Consider the following 20,195-nt stretch of genomic DNA (forward strand, 5'->3'; position numbering starts at 1 on the left):
TTTTACTTCTCAGTTATGTGGGTATCTCAGCTTTTTTTCTTGTTCGTTTATTTCATCTTCATCTTATGTACTTAGAGTTTAACCTTCCTTCTTATGGGCAGAAGGGGAACAAGAGATAATAGTTTTCATGTTTTTTGGGTTATAAGTGGTTAGTACTGTTCAGTTCATGCAGTTCTCTCAGGAGTTGCAATCTGAAGGCTGATCAACAGAACTTTTGCAGTTTTAATTTTTTTAATTATTTATTTTTTTAAGATTGACATGTGAGCTAACATCTGTTGCCAGTCTTCTTTTTTTTCCTTTCTTCTCCCCAAAGCCCCCCAGGACATAGTTGTATACTCTAGTTGTAGGTCCTTCTGGTTGTGCTGTGTGGGATGCCGCCTCAGTGTGGTCTGATGAGCACTGCTAGGTCCCCGCCCAGGATCTGAACCGGTGAAACCCGGGCCACTGAAGTGGAGCGCATGAACTTAACCACTCGGCCACCGGGCCAGCCCCTTGGAGTTTTTAAATTTGAATTTCTTTAGGTGAGGGACATGCCCTGCCACTTGCCACCACTCTTGTGTTTCCTCTCTCTTTCCTCATTTATCTACTTGGCTTCTGACCACATTTAATTTTATGACCCCCATGTTAACATGATACGGGCTGTTTCTGTTGGAACTGAAAAAAAGACAGCTGCAGTCAGGGCTTTTCCTGAGCATGCCTGGCAATCTTGAATGGATGCTGTGCTCAGAAATGAATGAATTAGAATATGACAGATCATAATAAAAAAGGTTTGATATATATAGTAGAATATGTAGTTAGAAAGATATTGAATGTAATGATCCCATGAAATAAATGTTTGGTGTACAGGCCTTTATGAGGCTGTGGTCGCTTTCTGCTTGTTGTTTTCTACAGGTCTTAACCAGGGAGGGCTACTACTTTCTACTTTGGCATTTGATCAGAGAGGGTGTTAAAGAATAAAGGCCAGGCTCTACCAGCCCTTATTCACTGGTCAACCAGGTGTCCCAAGTTTGGTTATTTTAGATGCTTTGTCATTTGTAATGTTGTCTGTCCTTTTAGTTTCCTTTTCTTTAGTATTAAATTTGCTTCTTTCTCCCATCGACATTACCATGTGGTTTTCCTCTGCGTTTGAGATATAATATATAGACACTGTGTGTGTTTATGTTCTTGATTTTCTTATAGAGAGGAGATTCATAAATATCTGAGGGATGTCAAAGGATTATTCCCAGGGAGCATATGATGTCTGGAATTTGCTCTGAACCTTTCCTAATTCAATAATCTCCTTATTTGTAATTATGAAAGATGTTGGTGGCAGTGTTTTCTTCTAGTCTTCCAAGGTGGATAAGGAGTGAGAAGGAATAATTGTATTTGTGTGTTGTCATCACCTGGTAATTTCACCGGGGTGTGTAGGAAGGGCACTGTTGTAAATCAATATTTGTACTCACATGGCTGTAGCTGAGTTAAAAAATGAATATGTCTCTTTTATGGAAAAAGCTAAAAAAGTTTGCTGTCTGACAGTTTGGAATATAGAGTATACTGATGAGAAAATAGCTGGAAACTACTGAAAGGTAAATATTTAACATTTAAAGAAAGACGTTTTAAACTTCATTAAGTATTTTGAAAATTATTTTGTAGTAAAGAAAAATGACAGCTGTTCTGTTCAGTTAAACAGAATTGTCTTAGTCTTTTAGTAAAAAAAGATGGATGTTAAAAGAGGCATATGAATTACAGACCAGATAATGGTTCATAGAGGAAAAACAGTTTTTTACTTGTGCTTTTAGAATATTTGCTCAGTGTTCAAATTTTATTCTCAAATTTTTAACAAATTAATAGAATTAAAATATTTCTTCCTTTTAGTGTGCTAAAATCCTCTTTGCTTCTGAGGTTAAAAGAAGAGGCCATCATACTTCATTCAAAGCCTTTAAATATGTAATCCTCTCCAAATTTCTTCCTATATATTTAAGTTAGGAAATTTTTTCCTAAGAATTTTTTTACCTTGATTATTAAAGAAATACATATTCTTTGTAAAAAGTATTTTAAATGAAGAAAAGTAAACAGAAAATTATGCATTATGCCAATAATCTGAGTCTATTAAATTTAGTTTTTGGTAATTTCCAATAGCAGTATAACATTTTATATAGATAGTATAGAGAGATTAAAAATAAGTAGCAGAATTTGTAGCAAAACATTAATAGTGGTGAGATTTCAGGTGGTTTTTAATTTTTAACTTTTTATTCATCTGTATTTTCTGATTTTTTAGCATAATGACAGAGTTTAAAATATTAATTTCTGGCACTTTGCGTAGTATCTAGCATGTAGCTCCTACTGTGTTCCTAGTAATAGCCTTATCTTTAGGATTATTTAATGATTTTTAGAAGAAAAATGTGACATTGTTTAGTACATTTAATAATCTATGAGTGGAAGATGCATGGAATGATTTAAATTATCTTTAGAGTGACATTGCATAACAGGCATTGTTTTAGTCAGCTTTATGTAATTTACTTTATGGAGCATACTTTAGAAGCTAGTGTGTACTCTGCACTTTGTTCTTTGTTGATAGAAAATGACTCTGAAAAAAGCTTCTCAGAATGGGTCTTCCTCGCTCCAACTGTTGTGCCATTGAGAAATACCCCTCAACTCTAATCTGATAATGATGATGGAATTTATATTGAGTGAGATCTTGTGAGATTTTAGACCTCTCTGACCTATGTAGTTTGCCAAAAAGCATTTTGATATAACAACAGTAGATACTAACAGTAGCGATAATAAGTTTGGTTTTTGAACAGACTAAAGCTATGTGCTTAAATTGTTATTTGCGTATTTTTGTATACACATTTTACTGGTTTCCTGGATTGCATTGTAGTGCAGGGCTGCCCTTCACCTATAAAGATGAAGTCTTGCTTTTAATCCTGCCTCTCTATTCTATTTTCCTCCCTCCTAATGGGTATCAACTTTTTTTTTTTATGGTTTATGGGGAATGCTAGAAACCAACTCAATATTATGCCTTGTCCTTCCTTTGCTTTATCCTTCCTTTGCTTTATCCTTCCTTTGCTTTATCCTTCCTTTGTTTTATAATATAAGCAGTTAAGTGTGTGTATGTAGATATATTTATATATAGAATTCTATATATACTCTTCTCTATCTTACTTTTTTCACCTGACAACATATCTTAGCATTTAAGCCACAGTAATATTTGGAGATATTTCTCTTTCCTTTTTTACAGCTGCGTGTTATTCTGTGGTGTGGATATTTCTTAGTTTGTTCAACCAATTGAACAAACTATTCAAACTAATCAATTGGATTGATTCCAGCCTCTTACTATTACAGATAGTCCGGTAGTGAATAGCCTTGTACATACATTGTTTCCCTTTTTTACCCTTGTGGGATAAACTCTGAGGAGTGATACGGCTAGGTCAAAGGGTTAAATGCATATGTAGTTTTACTAGATGTGGCCAAATTGCCCTGCGTAAAAGCTATACCACATGTGAGAGTTTCTCTGTAGCCCCACTGTCAGAATGTGTTGTCACGCTTTTGGATTTTTATAAATCAAACAAGTGCAAAATGGTATCTCAGTGTGGTTTTAATTTGCATTTCTCGTATTATGAGCAAGGTTGATCATTTTTTCATACAGTTAGGAACCGTTTGTGTTTCTCTTTCTGTGAATGGTCTATAGGGTGGTTGGTCCTTTTCTTTATTGTTAGAATCTTTTATTCGAGACTGATGAGACCCTAAGGTGATCCTCAGTGATTTCCTGACACCTAGTTCCCTCACTTTGTGTTGTTCCTTCCCTGTGAGTAAGGGTGAGACCTAGGACTTGCTTTTTTTTTCCTCTCCCCAAAGCCCCAGTGCGTAATTGTATATCCTGGTTGTAGGTTGTTCTAGTTCCTCTCTGTGGACCCGCCACACCACGGCTTGAGCGGTGCTAGGTCTGCACCCAGGGTCCGAACTGGTGAACCTTGGGCTGCTGAAGCTGAGTGTGCAAACTTAACCACTCGGCCACGGGGCCAGCCCCAGGACTTGCTTTTAACTAGTAGAATATGGTGAGGGTGATAGAATGTCAGTTTCTTAGTAAGTTTAGGTTATATGGCAAAGATGATAGGATGTCACTCCTGTGACCATATTATGTTATATAAGAATCCGTCTTAAGCAGGCTGGAGTAAGGGATTCCTCATTGTCAGCTTAATGAAGTTAGGGACCATGTTGGTGAAGCCCATGTGGCAAGGAGCTGCAGGCAACCTGTAGGGTCTAAGGGCAGCCTCCAGCAGACAGCCATTAAAAAGCCAGGGCCTGTCTGTCAAACGGTCACAAGGAAATGAATTCTGCCAACAAACCTTGCTGAGTTTGGTAGCAGTTCTTCCCCAGTCAGGCCTCCAGATGAGAATGCAGCTTGACTGATGCTTAGCTTGAAGCCTTCTGAGACCCTGAGCAGATGATCTGTTTAAGCTATGCTCAGACTCTTGATTCTCAGAAATTGTGAGGTAGTACATTTGTGTTGTTTTAAGCCACTAAGTTTGTGGTAATCTGTTGTACACAATAGGTAACTAATAGGGAGATACTGCCTTTTTGTCTATGAGCCAGGTTGCAAGTATTTTTTCTATTTTCTCATTTTTCTTTTTTACTTTTCTTTTAGTATCTTTTGCTCTCTCTTTTTTTTGCTTTGTTTTTATGTAATCTAGTTTATCTATCTTTTCCGATATTGTTTCTGAATTTTCAGTCATAGCTAGAAAAGTTTGCCCACTTCCAGATAGTACAGGAATTTACCCTTGTTTTCTTCTAGTATTTGTGGTTTCATCTTTTATATTTAAATATCGAAGTCACATCAGATGTATCCAGTTGAATGGTGTGAGGAAGGGACTCTAGTGTATCCTTTTCCATATGGCTAAACAGTTGTCCCAACACCATTTAGCAAAAAGTTGTTCATTTCCTCACTGGCTTGTGATGTTATCTTTATTTATATAGTAGTCCCCCCTTACTAACAGTTTCACTTTCCGCCATTTCAGTTGCCCTAGGTCAACCGTGGTCCAAAATAACGCTACCTCCCAATACCTGCATCATTCACCTCACTTCATATTATCACGTAGGCGTTGTATCATCTCACATCATCACAAGAAGAAGAGTGAGTACAGTATAAGATATTTTGAGAGAGAGAAAGACCACATTCACATAAATTTTCTTAGAGTATATTGTTATAATTGTTCTATTTTATCGTTAGGTATTGTTGTTAATTTCTTACTGTGCCCAGTTTCCAAGTTAAACTTTATCATAGGTTTGTATGTATAGGAAAAAACACAGTATGTATAGAGTTTGATACTGTCTGTGGTTTCAAGCATCCGCTCACCCTCTCCTTGTTCTTCTTCAGGGTTTGCTTGGCTATTCCCTGCTTGTTCATTCTTTTCCAAGTGAACTCTATAATCAGCTTGTCTAGCTCCAGAAAAAAAAATCTGCTTGTATTTTTGACATGATTGTGTAACATTTATAAGTTAACTTAGGGAAAACTGACATATTTATGATTTGGGGTCTATTCATGAGTATGGTACATCTTTCTATTTGTTCAGGTATGTGCACGTTGCATATACCTCTCCCCATTCTTCTGTACCTCCCTGACAAAACCCTGACTCTTCAGCTTACAGGGCACCTGTCCCTGAGCAATTACTAGACTGTGACTAGGGAAAAACATGAAACTATACCGCCTTGTCTCAGTGAGAACTCATGTACACAGCTGGTTAGCCTTTTATTCATTTAACTTTTGAAAAATGTGTTATGTTGATATCTAAGTGCTGAAGTTTTGGTTTTATTAACTATTCAAGTTTATGATTGAAAGAATTTGTTCACTAGTTGTTTTGTATTAACTAACTTTAAATGTTTGCTTTGACCCTCCTTTTGAAGGCTTTCAGCCTTGGATCTTGAAGCCGTGGTAATTGCCCATAGAAGGAATAGCAAACAGTAAAAGCAAAAAGACTTTATTGTATAGATGCTGGATTCATTAATCATTAGCATAGGTTAGATGAAAATTTCAGCTCTTGATTTTTGTTTGGATGTTTTAATTTCTTAAGCAGTTAAGAACCTATTATTTTATTAACTAACAAGCATCTTATTTCTTTGCACTTTCTTCATATTTGGGTGTTATCTCCTTGACCTTGTCTAAAAACTGATAGTATCTTTCTTGCTTCTGAAGACTATTTTGGTTAATTATATAAAAGAAATGACTGATTTCATAAATTTCTCTCATTTTTATAGGTACCTTAATTTAGTATATTGATTCACGACATAAAAAATGGTCTCTAAAGAATTATCATAGTATGGCTTGAGGAAAATAATATTTACCTGATAGAGTTGCAAATAATTCCTGAACTTATGAAAACGTTCTTTCTATTTCTGCGAATATAAAATAAGAGTCTATCTGAAAATTGGAATTTTTAAGTTTTGCTGAATGTTGTAGAGCTAAATGTTATGATTTTAAAGTAGAGACACATCGATTCTTTTTAAAATATATCTTTCCTGCCCCTGCCACCTTGAGAATTAATACGTTTTACACTTCAGAAGACAAGGACTCTTGATGTTGAGCTGTTGGGGAGAGGTTGAGCCAGGGGTACTCTGTGAAGAATCTGAACAGTTTGCCAAATCCTATGGGTAAAGTCTTGAGGAGAAAACTTTGATTTTGCCCTTAGGTGCTGGCAGCCAAGAGAGAACCTAAGATCATGCAGTGACAAAGTGGAGAGTAGTCTCCTGTTTCTGTCACAGAGACCTATATTTAATTTGTGAAATTGGACAATGAGAGGCTGTTGTTTTTTGTACCTTTTCTAATAATAAATACAGCTGTTGTCTTACCTCATTTTCATACTGCTGTTGAAATAAGGTAGTCATGATCTCCATGCATAGCATTAAGGTATTACTTGGCTCAAACAGAATAGTAATACATTAGAAATTCCCAGCATTTTGCAAGCATATTGATAACTCTGTTACAGTAATTTTTTCATTAATTTCAACAAATATTTATTAAATGTTTGCTATTGCCAGATTTTGTTATAAATTCAGAAGATACTGCATGAAATAGAACAGACAAAAGGTTTTGCTCTGATGAAGGTTACATTCTAGTAGGGGAGAGATAGACAATAAATAGTAAATGTAATGAGTAAGTAATTATGTAGCGTGTAAGAAGGTGGGAAGTTGCATGCAGTGGGGAAGATCAGAAGTCCTAGTGTTTGGTGCTTGAGTTGCAGTTTTACTTACGGTAATTTAGATCGAGCCTTATTGAGAAAGTGATATTTGAGCAAAGAGTCAACAGAGGTGAAGTCAGCTGGGATGAAAAGTATTCTAGGCAGAGGGAAGAACCCACTTATAATCCCTGAGTGGGAATATGATTGACACATAAGGAGTCCTGTGTCTAGGACGAAATGAATAAGGAGGGAAGTAGTGGGAGATATGGTCAGAGAGGTAAATGCCAGATTATGCAGGGACTTATGGGTCATTGTAAGGAATGACCTACATTGTAAGGTCATCTATACCATTCATATATTAAATTTAGACCTAATGAGGAGGAAAAAGTTAACATTGAATTTCTACTATATTCTTTCATTCTGTAAATATTTTCCAGCATCTTCTATGTGCCACTTATTGTGCTAAGTGAAGGGAATACAGTGAACAAGCAAACAACAACAAAAGCCAGCCATGGTCTTTGTGGAGATTATCTTGGTCTAGTGCAGATCATTGTGTTTGTGTGTTAATCATTGTACCTGATGCTTTACATATATTATCTCATATAATTCTAAGTATTTCATTTAAATCTGAGTATCCAGGGGCCGGCTCCGTGGCCGAGTGGTTAAGCTCACACGCTCCGGTGCGGCGGCCCAGGGTTCGGGTCCTGGGTGCGGACGTGGCACCACTCGTCAGGCCACGTTGAGGCGGCGTCCCACATCCCACAACTAGAAGGACCTGCAACTATGATATACAACTATGTACGGGGGGGGGGGGTTGGGGAGATAAAGCAGGGGAAAAAAAAAAAATAAATCTGAGTATCCAATAATATAATTGATGAAAATAATGCTAAGGAAATTTGGTAGTTTTTCCAAAGTTACATAGTATAGAGAGAATGGGATTAGAACTTAATCTTGGCTTTTCATTATACTGTTGGTTCCCAAATCTGGCTGTATATCAGAGTTAACTAGGAAGCTTATTAAAGCTACAGACTGCTTAACTCTACCTCTGCAAATTCTGGTTTTAGCATATTTGGCACAGAGCTCCAGGAATATAAACTCGCCAGGGATTCCTGTGTTTTGGAACTGTTGCTTCCAATATTATATTTACGGTAGTGTAATATAAATAGTCATGTCGGCATCCTTATCTTATTCCTGTTTTTAAAGAAAATAATTTTATCGTTTCACCATGGAGTATCATTTTTGTTGTAAGATTTTCGGAGATTCACTTTTTTGGGTTAAAGATTTCCGTATTCCTAGTTTGCTAAGAATTGAGTGTTGAATTTTAAGGATTGGCACCTGGGCTAACAACTGTTGCCAATCTTTTTTTTTTCTTTCTGCTTTATCTCCCCAACCCCGCCCCCATACATAGTTGTATATCTTAGTTGCAGGTCCTTCCAGTTGTGGGATGTGCGACACCACCTCAACGTGGCCTGACGAGTGGTGCCATGTCCGCACCCAGGACCCGAACCCTGGGCCGCCGCAGCCGAGCGCGCAAACTTAACCACTCGGCCACAGAGCCAGCTGGCCCCAAGTGTTGAGTTTTAATAAACTCTTTATCTCCACTGATCAAATCATATGTTTTTAAAAATTTTTTAAGATAGTGGATAATAGTAATAGGTTTTCAAATACTGAACCAGCCTTGTATTCCTGAAGTACATACAACTTGTTCATGATGTGTTCATTTTTAAAAACGTTGTTGGTTTCGGTTTTAATGTTTTCTTTAAGATCTTCATAATCTCTCTGAGATTGTCTTTAATATTCCTTCCTTATACTGTCCTTGCTTTGATATCAGGGTCATAATAGCCTCAGAAAATGAGATGGGGAATGTTTCCTCTTTTTCTGTTCTTTGGAGGCAGTCATATAAGACTAGAATCATTTGTTCCTCAAATGTTTGATAGAACTCACTTGTAAAACTGTCTAGAAATGTTTTTGTAATGGTTTAATCTTCGAAAGGACTATAAAGCCATCCAAGTTTCCTGATTTTCCAGTCAGTGTTGTGCATTTATGTTTTTCTAGGAGTTTATCCATTTTACCTAAATTTATGAACAACACTTTTATTTTTAAGCTTCATCTATATTTATGCCCTCTTTTTCATTTTTTGCTTTATTTCTCCTTTCTCTCTTTTTCCTTTGTTTCTTCTTTAGAAATTCTGGAATTCCATTTCTTTTTTCCCCCTCCCTAAAACCCCAGTGTGTGGCTGTATCTCCTAGTTCTAAGTCCTTCTAGTCCTTCCATGTGAGCCACCTCCACGGCATGGCAACTGACGGACAGGTGGTGTGGTTCCACACCTGCGAACTGAACCTGGGCCCCTGAAGCTGTGAGAGCGCTGAACTTTAGCCACTAGACCATCAGGGCTGGCTCTCTCTCTTTTTTCTTGATTAGTCTTGCCAGTGCTTAGTTAATTTTACTGATCCTTTTAAAGAACCAACTTTTGGCTTATGAACAGTACTTTTATTTATTTAGTTAGTTAGTTATTTTTGGTGAGGAAGATTAACTCTGAGCTAACATCTGCCGCTGATCCTTCTCTTTTTGCTGAGGAAGAGTGGCCCTGAGCTAACATCTGTGCCCATCTTCTTCTGTTTTATATGTGAGACGCCTGCCACAGCATGGCTTGGCAAGTGGTATGTAGGTCTAGTGCGGGGGATTGGAACCTGGAAACCCCAGGCTGCTGAATCAGAGCACAGGAACTTAACCACTAGCCACCAAGCCGGCCCCATACCACTTTTGTTTTTAATCTGCATCTATTCGTGCCCTCTTTTTCATTTTTGTTGTTGTTTATTTCTACTTCCCCTCTGTTTTCTTGATTTGTCTTGCCAGTGCTTTGTTAATGTTATCTTTTTTTTTTTTTTTTTTTTTGCTGAGGAAGATTTGCCCTGAGCTAACATCTGTGCCAGTCTTCCTCTGTTTTGTATGTGATTCTCCACCACAGCATGGCCACCGACAAGTGGTGTAGGTCTGAGCCTGGGAACCAAACCCGGGCTGCTGAAACAGTTCACTGAACTTAACCACTAGGCCATGGGACTGGCCCTTATTGACCTTTTCGAAGAACCAGCCTTTGGCTTTTGTTATCGTTTCATCTTTATTTTCTGTTAATTCCTGACACAGTTATTGTTTTCTTCATTTTTGTTGGATTTATTCAATTATATTTTTCTAAATTCATAATTTGTGGGCTGTCTTTTTTAACATTAGCATCCCAGGCTATAAATTTGGCTTTTGCTGTATCTCATAGGTTTTGAAAAGTAGTATTTTCACTATTTAGTTCTAAATAATTTCTAATTTCCATTTAGACGTTCTCTGATTTTCTAGTTATCTTTTTGCCTTTGATTATTTTTTAACTTAATTGTCTTGTGATCAGAGCGTTTGTTCTATATGATGCAAGCTCTCTGGCCTCACGAGGTACACCGCTTCTTGAGGGCCTTTGCTTTGGCCCTCCCTGCCCACTCCTGGATGTGTCTTCCCTGGGTGTTTGCAGTGCGCACAACTTCATTTTGTTCAGGCCTCAACTTGGCTGTCACCTTCTCAGTGAGGCCTTCCTTAGCCACCTACCGGAAACCTCACATACCCTCTTCTACTTCGTATCACTCTTCCGCACGTTATTTTTTCTCTTTAGCACTTACCACTTTCTAATATTATCCAACATCAAGTTCCAAACTAGATAAGGAAGGAAGTATAGTCAGGTGCCACATAACATTTTGGTCAGCAGTGGACCACGTTTATGATGGTGTCCCATGAGATTAGTACCGTATGGCCTAGGTGTGCAGTAGGCTATACCATCTAGGTTTGTGTAAGGGCTATAGGGGAGGAAGAAATTTTCCTCTACCCTTCCATGTTCTTCTCATTGGTCTGAGAATTAAATTGACATGAGGCAGATTAACAGGAGAAAAACAAAAGTGTAACAATGTGTACATGGGAGAAACCCAGGAAAATCAAGTAACTTGGCAAAATGGCTGAAGCCCTCACCTTAAATACCATCTTCAGCTAAAGACCAAAGATGTTGGGTTGGGGAGAGGCAGGGACTTCAAAGGAAATGAAGGAATTCACTGGAAGGTGAAAAGGAGCAAACATTTGGAAAACAAGTATTTGGCCACACAGAAACAGAGGAGCACGGGGGGAGCCAACAAACAGGCTTTTCTGGGTGCCTCCCTGTCTACCACCCAGATTGTGTTATGCTAAGGTGATAGCTCTTCTCCTGAGAGAGGTTTTTTAATTTGAATTCTTTTAGTCAGTTAAAGGGGGAGTAGAAAAACTTTGTCTTTTATTTCTTAAAAATAATCAGCCTAAAATAATCTTCATGTTAAATAAGACATATTTTGGGGTGGTAAATTTTGTTCTCTTTCAGTACACTCTTATGAGTTTGCACAAGGCCTAAATCACCTAACACATTTCTTAGAACATATTCCAGTCTTAAGCAGTGCATGGCTGTAAAGCCTTTAAGGGGTGTGTGGCTGGGGACAGAAACGAAATGTAAGCTGTAAGAGAAGGGGAGTGGAGTGTCGAGGCTTTGCCTGCAGTGAGGTTGAAGAGTAGTTGCAGTGTGGGTCAGAGTGGCAAAGTGAGGGTAGTGGTCAGAGGGAGGTTTTTAAGGCTTGAGAGGTCCTTAAATCAGGTCTTGGTGATGATGAAGTCAAGGGTCGGGGCAGGGCTGCTTAAGTAGAATATGGGTGAAGGTTATAAGAGGAACATGCATGAGATGTTGAAGCTAGAGTTTTGAAGGGTTCTGGACATTGCCCGACATGCTGGTGGGATTTGGAATAAAGAAAAAGATGTGAGCCGAATGTCTGAGTGTCCACCAGTTGTTCGAGCTGCTTGATGGAATAGCCCCTCATTCGTGACCTCTCACTTCCCAGTGACTGGAGAAGGGATTGGCTGGCTTTCCCTCTTGGTCCCTTTCCTTTCTGTGTTCCGAGTTAAGGAGGCCAAGATGGAAATGGGAAGGCCTGGAGTGGTTTGAGGAAAACAATCTAAATAGAAATGTCATTGTACATCTGTTGAAGAGGGGACGCCTCCTTAGATGCACAGCTCCTTATGGAATTGAGCAACCTGTACACTTAGTCTTGAACTTCAGGATTTCATGGCCTTTTGAGAAAGAAGTACTTTTATTTTTGATGTTTGCTTGCTTGTTTCTTGCCTGTCCCCAAAGCACATATTTTAGGAAGTTTCAATGTCTGTTTTAGTTGAAATCTAATGTTTTACCTAAATGTCTCTACTCTGTATTCTTTGCAACATTTTTGTTGCAAGTTGCAAATTTACAACTTTCTTTGACTCTTCATTTGCTTTGTTGGCTCCATTCACTTTGCTCAGAGAACGTTTTCTTCCACTTCTAAATAAAGTGGTTGCTTTTTTGTGCATGTCTTTAATTAAAAAAGCGCTAACAGCTGACATGACAGCACTTTCATTGGTGCCTGACTTTCCTTTTCTGCTGCAGTTATTTCCAGCTGCCCTTCTGGTATTACTGTGGTGGGAGTTTCTGTTTGGGTGCTGGTGGTGGTGGTGGTTTCTTTTGTTTCTAAAGCTTTTGAATTGACATGTAGTGAAAGAAATAATAGTTCTTGGTTGGCAGATAAGAAATTGAGCTGTCTACTGTCTTCTAGGCTTACGTAACATTGTACAAAACACCTTGATTTTTGAAGTGGGGCTTACTGATGCTGACTTGCTTTGTCCTGACTTTGAGGGGATCATATTTTTTTAATTATTTCATAGTATGGAAATAAATAATGTAGAGGCAGTATTGCTTTGTAGATTTCTTCTGTGTGTATATATACAGGGTTTCTCTGCAAAACTGTTCAGTGAGGCTGTTTTTTGTGTGCATTGGGCCCTTTACAAAGATTCCTCAGCAAGTTGTGTGAGGCCTCCTCCGAAGACAAGCTTCGGAAAGAATTGCTGTTCAGGGCCATTTTGTTTACAGGGCATCATAAGGAGAGGGAAAATAGAATTCTATTTTGAAGTCTTTCAGTTATAAATCTGAAATGTAATTGTTGAATCAAGAGTAGGCATTAGGGCAGGTTTAATCTTTGGAAAGTAGAACTATTTTTTCAAGTTGTTTATTTTTAATAACAGATTTTAAGATCCTTGAGTTAAAAGAGTTGTAACTTTGCAGTTGGAAGGGACCTTAGATGTACCATCGTGACACATGTAGTACTTACGTTTTCCTCATGAGAAGTTAGAACCTGAAAAAAATTACCGAGCTTTCTGAAAGCAGTCCAGAACAAAGGTGAAGAATTATTCATTAACATGAACAAATGAGTAAGTCAGCTGTTTTGCAGCCATTGGTTTTCTGAGCATTAACACATTGGTCTTTGGTTTTAATTGTTGAATCCCTGTATTTTTTTATTCGGTGCTATCCATATGTCTTCTTATATTTGAATCTTTATTAACGGTATGTATGCATAGGGATCCTAAGTAACTAGTTCAGAAGTGGTGCTTGGTGGTTTGGAAAACAGTGAATGTGAACTTGGTGGATGATTTACAAGTGTGCTAAAGTGTCTAATATATCTATCCTTCTCTTTCAGGAAATTGAAAATGTCCCCTCAGCTATGCTAGGTCTATCATGGGAAGTGTCACAGTTCGATATTTCTGTTACGGATGCCTTTTTACATCTGCGACCTGGACGGTTTTGCTTTTTGTGTATTTCAACTTCAGTGAAGTGACTCAGCCACTTAGGAATGTGCCCATCAAGGGGTCTGGGCCCCATGGACCTTTCCCCAAAAAGTTCTATCCCCGTTTCACTCGAGGTCCAAGTCGAGTATTAGAATCACAGTTCAAAGTAAACAAAATTGATGATATGATAGATAATAATCATATTGAAGATTCAGAAAAAGACAACGTGAAATTCTCTTCTGAATTGGGTAAGTGTATTTGATTTTTGCTGTAGCGTGTCAAAGTATGTAATCATTGGAAGTTTAATTATTTAAATCAGGTGTTGCTCAGGGGATTAGAAATGTATTTTTCCCCCTACTGATGTATTTTGTTCGTGAATTGGCTGAAGTCCAATGATTTTTGCACTCAGGAGTTATATTCTAATTTGTCCAATTCTGACTTCAGTATTTTATGGACTTGGGAGAAACTAATAAGGTCCAGAATGAGGAAAAGAGTGAAAAATTAAGTGGCTGGAAAGAAGGTGGAACCTATGGGGGAAGTTTTTAATTGCTAGCATTATTTAATAAGGGAAAGAAATGATCAAAAGGTTACTTGACTATATTTAACATATTTTGAAAGGCAGAGTTAATTAAAACAGAACATAAACCAGATTTAGAAGTAAGCTGAGATTGCTTATATTTGGTAAGATTTCTACCTATAAGAAGTATTAAGGTATTGGAATATATTTACTAAGTATAGGAGCTTATAAATACTTAGCATAAAATAGAAATTTTTTTCCTTCAAAAATATATTCTGTTCAATTTGGAAACAAGAATCTACTGTATATGTCTTTCATTACTTTGAATACTAGAGTCCTGGTTTTAGCAAATTTTATCTTAAAGGATAAATGAACCATTTTGGTTATCTTTAAAGCTTAAAAAAAGAACTTTGATCTTGTCATAAAAACATAAGTAAGTAATTTAGGAGTAAAAGTGTGTAGTAAAAGATTTTGAGAGATTGAAGGAGCCACAGAATATAAAGAAAATGTTAAAACATTTAAAAAATTTGATCATAGTTTCAAAAAAATAAAATCAAATACATGAAGTGAAAAGTATTTAAAATTATATGAGGAAAAAATGGAAGCTAATACTTGCTTCAATTTTTATAAAACACATCTTCCAGTCTTTTCCAAACAGCCATTTAGACATTTACAAAGCATTAATGGGAAAATTTCTCATTTTTTAATTTATTCCTAGTTATTTTGCTAAAACTTTTATAAGGAAATAACATTGAGTTTACCATTTTGAATGAACTTTGCATTTGCCTTTAAAGTAGTAATGAGAGAATTGTAAGTATTTGAAGTGACAAACCCAAATTGCCTAACTGAAAAACTAAATTCTTTATAAAAGATCCTAAAGAATACACAGAAAAAACTATTGTAGCTAATAAATGAATTCAGCAAAGTTGCAGGGTACAAGATCAACACTCAAAAGTCAGTTGTATTTCTGTACACTAGTGGTGAACTGTCAGAAAATAAGATTAAGAGAATAATTCCATTTACAGTAGCATCAAAAAGAATAAAATACTTAGGAATCAATTTAACCAAGGAAGTGTAAGATTTGTACACTGAAAACTACAAAACACTGCTAAAAGAAATAAAAATAGACTTAACTAAATGGAGAGACATCCTAGGTTCATGGATTGGAAGCTAAATACTATTAAGATGTCAGTACTTATGCAGAGCAATCCACAGGTTGAATGCAAAACTTATCAAAATCCCAATGGCCCTTGTTGAAAAGATGGAAAAGCTGATTTTAAAATTAATATGTAATTGCGAGAGGCTCTGAACAGCCAGCACAATCTTGGAAAAGAGCAAAGTTGGAGGACTCTCGATTCCCAATTTCAGAACTTCCTACAAAGCTGCAGTAATCAAAACAGTGTGTTACTGGCATAAGGACAGGCATATAGATCAGTGGATAGACTGACAGTCCACAAATAAACCCTATGACCTCCACCGTCAAGTGACATCTCTGGTCAATTGATTTTCACAAAGGGTGCAAGACCCTTTAATGGGGAAAGAATAGTCTTTTCAGCAAATGGTGCTGGGACAACTAGATACCCACATGCAAAAAAATGAAGTTTTTCATAGGGATAAATCTTCATGACCTTGGATTTGGCAATGATTTCTCAGATATGACACCAAAAGTACAAGCAACAAAAGAAAAAATAGATAAATTGGATCTCATTGAAATTTAAAATTTTTGTACGTCAAAGAACACTATCAAGAAAGTGAAAAGAGACAACCCACAGAATGGAAGAAAATGTTTGCAAATCATCTCTCTTAATGGGTCCATTATCCAGAATATATAAAGAACTCTTAGAAGTCAACAATAAAGACAAATAGCCCAATTTAAAAATGGGCAAAGGATTTGATAGACATTTGTCCATAGAAGATATACAGATGACCAACTGTCACATGAAAAGATGTTAAACATAATTAGTTTTTACAGAAATGCGAAGCAAAACCACAATGAGATACCATTTCACATTTGCCAAGATGGTTGTGATTTTTAAAAATGCAAAGTAACAAGTGTTGGTGAGGATGTGGATAAATTGGAACCCTCATACATTGCTGATGTGAGTGTAAAATAGTGCAGCCGCTGTGGAAACAGTTTAGTGGGTGCTCAGTAAGGTACACACAGAATTGCCGTACGAGTGGCCGGCCCCACGGCCGAGTGGTTGAATTTGTGCACTCTGCTTTGGCAGCCGGGATTTCGCCAGTTCGGATCCTGGGTACAGACATGGCACTGCTCATCTACAACTAGAATATACAACTATGTACTGGGGGGTTTTGGGAAGAAGCAGCAGAAAATTGGCAACAGATGTTTGTTCAGTTGCCTATCTTTAAAAAAAAAAAAAAGAATTACCATATGACCCAGTAATTCCACTCCTGGATATGTACCCAAAAGAATTGCAAACAGGTGTTCAAACAAAAATTTGTACACCACTGTTCATAGCACTGTTCTCAATAGACAAAGGTGGAGACAACACAAATGTCCATCAGCTGGTCAAAGGACAGACAAAGTGTGGTATATCTGTACAATGGAATATTACTCAGGCATGGAAAGGAATGAAGTTATGATATATGCTACAACAGAAACGAACCTTGAAAACATGAAAAGTGAAAGAAGCAGGACACGAAAGATCAGATATTGTGTGATTCCATTTATGTGAATGTCTAAAGTAGATAGATTCATAGAGACGGAAAGCAGATTAGTGGTTGCCAGGGGCTGGGGAGGGACGGACGGGGATGAGTGCCCTAATGGGGATGCAGTTGTTTTGGGGGATGGTGGAAATGTTCTGCAACTAGTTGTGATTGATTATACAACATTGTAAATGTACTAAATGTCACTAATGATAAATTTTATGTTAAATACATTTTGTCACGATCCTAAAAATGAAAAAAACCCCACTAAATTTCTTATATAAAGAAAACTTAATTTAGAAGGAATTACTGTCAATCAATGTAGTAATAATTAAAAGTGTGCTTATTTTTGAATAGGGCATTATCCTTAAACAGGACAAAGAACCTATTAAAAAGTACATTTTAGAAAGATTATCAATAACAAATTTAGAATTAAAAATAGATTTTATGATTTAATCTGCAGTTATCAAATTAATTGAAATAGCTCCTCTGGCATGCTAATTAATTGAGATTTGGCTGTAATTTTATTTGAGCAGGGGAGGGAGAAAAAGTAAGCTAACGTGATCTTTTTTCCTCAGTTTTACTGATATATAATTCACATATATAACATTGTATTAGTTTAAGGTGTACAACATAAGGATTTCATATATGTATATATTGTAAAATGATTACCACAATAAATTTAGTTAACATCCATCACCTCACATAGTTACAGGTGTTTTTTTCTTGCGATGAGAACTTTTAAGATCTGCTCTCTTAGCAACTTCCAGATATACAGTACAGTATTGTTAACTGTAGTCACCATGCTCTACGTCACATTCCCAGAATTAATTTATTTTTTAACTGAAAGTTTATACCTTTTGACAAACTTCACCCAGTCTGCTGCTTACTACCTCTGCCAGCCTCTGGCAACCACAAATCTGTTCTCTGTTTCTATGAGTTTCCTTTTTTTAGATTCCACATATAAGTGAGATCATTCAGTATTACAGTATTTGTTTTTCTCTGTCTGACTTATGTCACTTAGCCTAATGCCCTCAAGGTCCATCCATGTTGTTGGAAATGGCAGGATTCCCTTCCTTTTTATGACTGAGTAATAATCCTCTGTATATATACCCCACATTTTCTTATTCATTTGTTGATGGATATAAACTGATCTTTTAATATGGAATAATTTTTCATCAAGAGGTCTGTATTAGAAAATAATTCTTTTATTATTCAGTATGAGGCAGTCCACCGTTTGATATTTGTTCAATCAAGGAATATTTATTACTAATCTAATTTGTACAAGGCACTGTTCTGGATTCTGGGTATTTAGCAATTTTTATTTTATTTCTTTTATGTTTTGAACATAACCAAAGTCTCTGCTTTCATGGAGTTTCCATTCTTGTGTAGAATGCTGATAGAGCTTTGTTCTTTTGTATTTAAAAAAGGATGTCCTCCAGCTTTAAAAGTTCCAGAGAGAAAGCATATTAAGAAGTGAGTTCCCAAAGTGGACTTGCGGGCTCTAGTCACCTCTGGTCAAATAAATTGAGGAGACGCCTCCTTCTGTGTTCCTTCCCCGCACACGTGGGTGTCCATAAGACATCAAAGGACCGGTGTCATCCTGCTGTAGAAAATAGATCTCCTCGACTTCTAACATCCAGCGTTTCCCTGAATTATTTGACCATGGAATCCTCTTTTTCTTTTTAACGTCTATTAATGTCCAGTGGAATTAGTTTTCCATGACCAGACTTTGGGAAATGCTGTTACAAGGGAGTCATTCTGTGAGAAGAGGCTAAAGATTTGGTACAGGAAAGAGAAAGCAAAAGGACACTTTATTGTTCTAGGTAAAGGTAAGATTTCTGACAGAATTTGGGAGCAAGGATGTTAAGTTACGGTGATCTCGATTAGATCTGTGCGGGACTTTCTTGACTACGAAACTGATTAAAGTTTAGAGCCAGAGACTTTTTATAGAAAGATTTATCCAGAGTCCTTTTTTTTAGGGGAGGGGTCCGTACAAAAACTTCCCTGTAATTGGGGCCTCTTGAGATCCATAGGGGTTCTATAATCTGTTGCCTTTATGGAAAAGAATCATCATCAAGTCTCTTTTTTCTTGGTCATCGGTAAGCTTTTTCTTGAAAATATTCTTAAGATTATGGCTAATAAGCAAATGTCATTTACGGTTAAGGTATACTTGCTTACTTGCTTTTTGAGCTAGATTGATAAAAATCTGACTTTAAGCTTAATTTACTATTTTGAAAATGAAGACAATCTAGATTTGAGAAACATGGCTATTATCTGGTTATAAAAGGTTAAAGTCAAGATTTTCTTGAGATCGTAGTATCCTAATAGTAATTATAGTAGTCCCTTCAGATGGATGCACTGACTGCAACTTCCCTCTTTTGCAGGTATGATTTTTAATGAGCGTGATCAGGAGTTGAGAGACTTGGGCTATCAGAAGCATGCCTTCAATATGCTCATCAGTAACCGCTTGGGCTACCACCGAGAAGTGCCAGATACGAGGAATGCAGCGTATGTTCCTCATGAGTCTCTGCTAATCCTTCCACAGCAGTGCTTTTGGTGCCGGTGTAACAGGTCGTGAGGACGGTGTTGGTATTTTGCAGTTAGGCTTCGTTATTCTGGGCGCCAGAGAACTTGAGACAGATTTCCGTTCTTACTGCTTGCAGCCACGTAGTCTGAGATTGTGCTGACAAAATTCTAGAGCTTGCTGTGTCTCTTTTGAAATTTAAAATCATGGGGAAAAGGAGGGAGGTGCTAACTGCATATAATTAAATAAGCTTCTGAGCATAAATTTGTTTTTAAATGTTTATTTATTGGATTCAGGGCAAAAAGGGATTAAAATCAGTGGAGAATTTACTCATCATCTCACTTTTCTGTTTTCGTTATTTTTGTTTCTTTTTTTTTTTTGGAAGATTTTATTTTTCCTTTTTCTCCCCAGAGCCCCCTCGTACATAGTTGTATATTTTTAGTTGTGGGTCCTAGTTGTGGCATGTGTGACGCCGCCTCAGCGTGGCTTGATGAGCGGTGCCATGTCCATGCCCAGGATCTGAACTGGTGAAACCCTGGGCCGCTGAAGCAGAGCGCACGAACTTAACCACTCTGCCACAGGGCTGGCCCCACTACTTTTGTTTCTTGAAAGGCTTTTCATTCATGTGGTGGCTCAGTCAGTCACTCCCAGACAGACCTTTTTGAGCACCTTCTGTTTGCTAGACACTGTATTA

General features: G+C 37.2%; 1 protein-coding gene across 7 annotated transcripts in view; it reads left to right on the forward strand.

The window, feature by feature from the left end:
• The window catches only part of GALNT11 (polypeptide N-acetylgalactosaminyltransferase 11), a 54,494-nt gene that overhangs the window by 12,595 nt on the left and 21,704 nt on the right, over window positions 1-20,195 (forward strand). For 5 of the 7 annotated variants that reach the window (XR_011505495.1, XR_011505491.1, XM_014828975.3 and 2 more), the window contains 2 exons: window positions 13,703-14,038; window positions 19,362-19,485. Coding sequence is in view for 4 of the 7 variants with exons in the window: in XM_014828975.3 (XP_014684461.1) it covers window positions 13,741-14,038; window positions 19,362-19,485 (422 nt within the window). In the remaining 3 variants the exon portion in view is untranslated. Of the gene's footprint in view, window positions 1-13,426; window positions 13,570-13,702; window positions 14,039-19,361; window positions 19,486-20,195 lie in introns of those variants that run through there. The other 2 variants (XM_014828977.3, XR_011505496.1) reach the window with 2 other exon arrangements.

This window comes from Equus asinus, chromosome 1 (genome assembly GCF_041296235.1).
Source record: "Equus asinus isolate D_3611 breed Donkey chromosome 1, EquAss-T2T_v2, whole genome shotgun sequence".
Taxonomy (NCBI): Eukaryota; Metazoa; Chordata; class Mammalia; order Perissodactyla; family Equidae; genus Equus; species Equus asinus.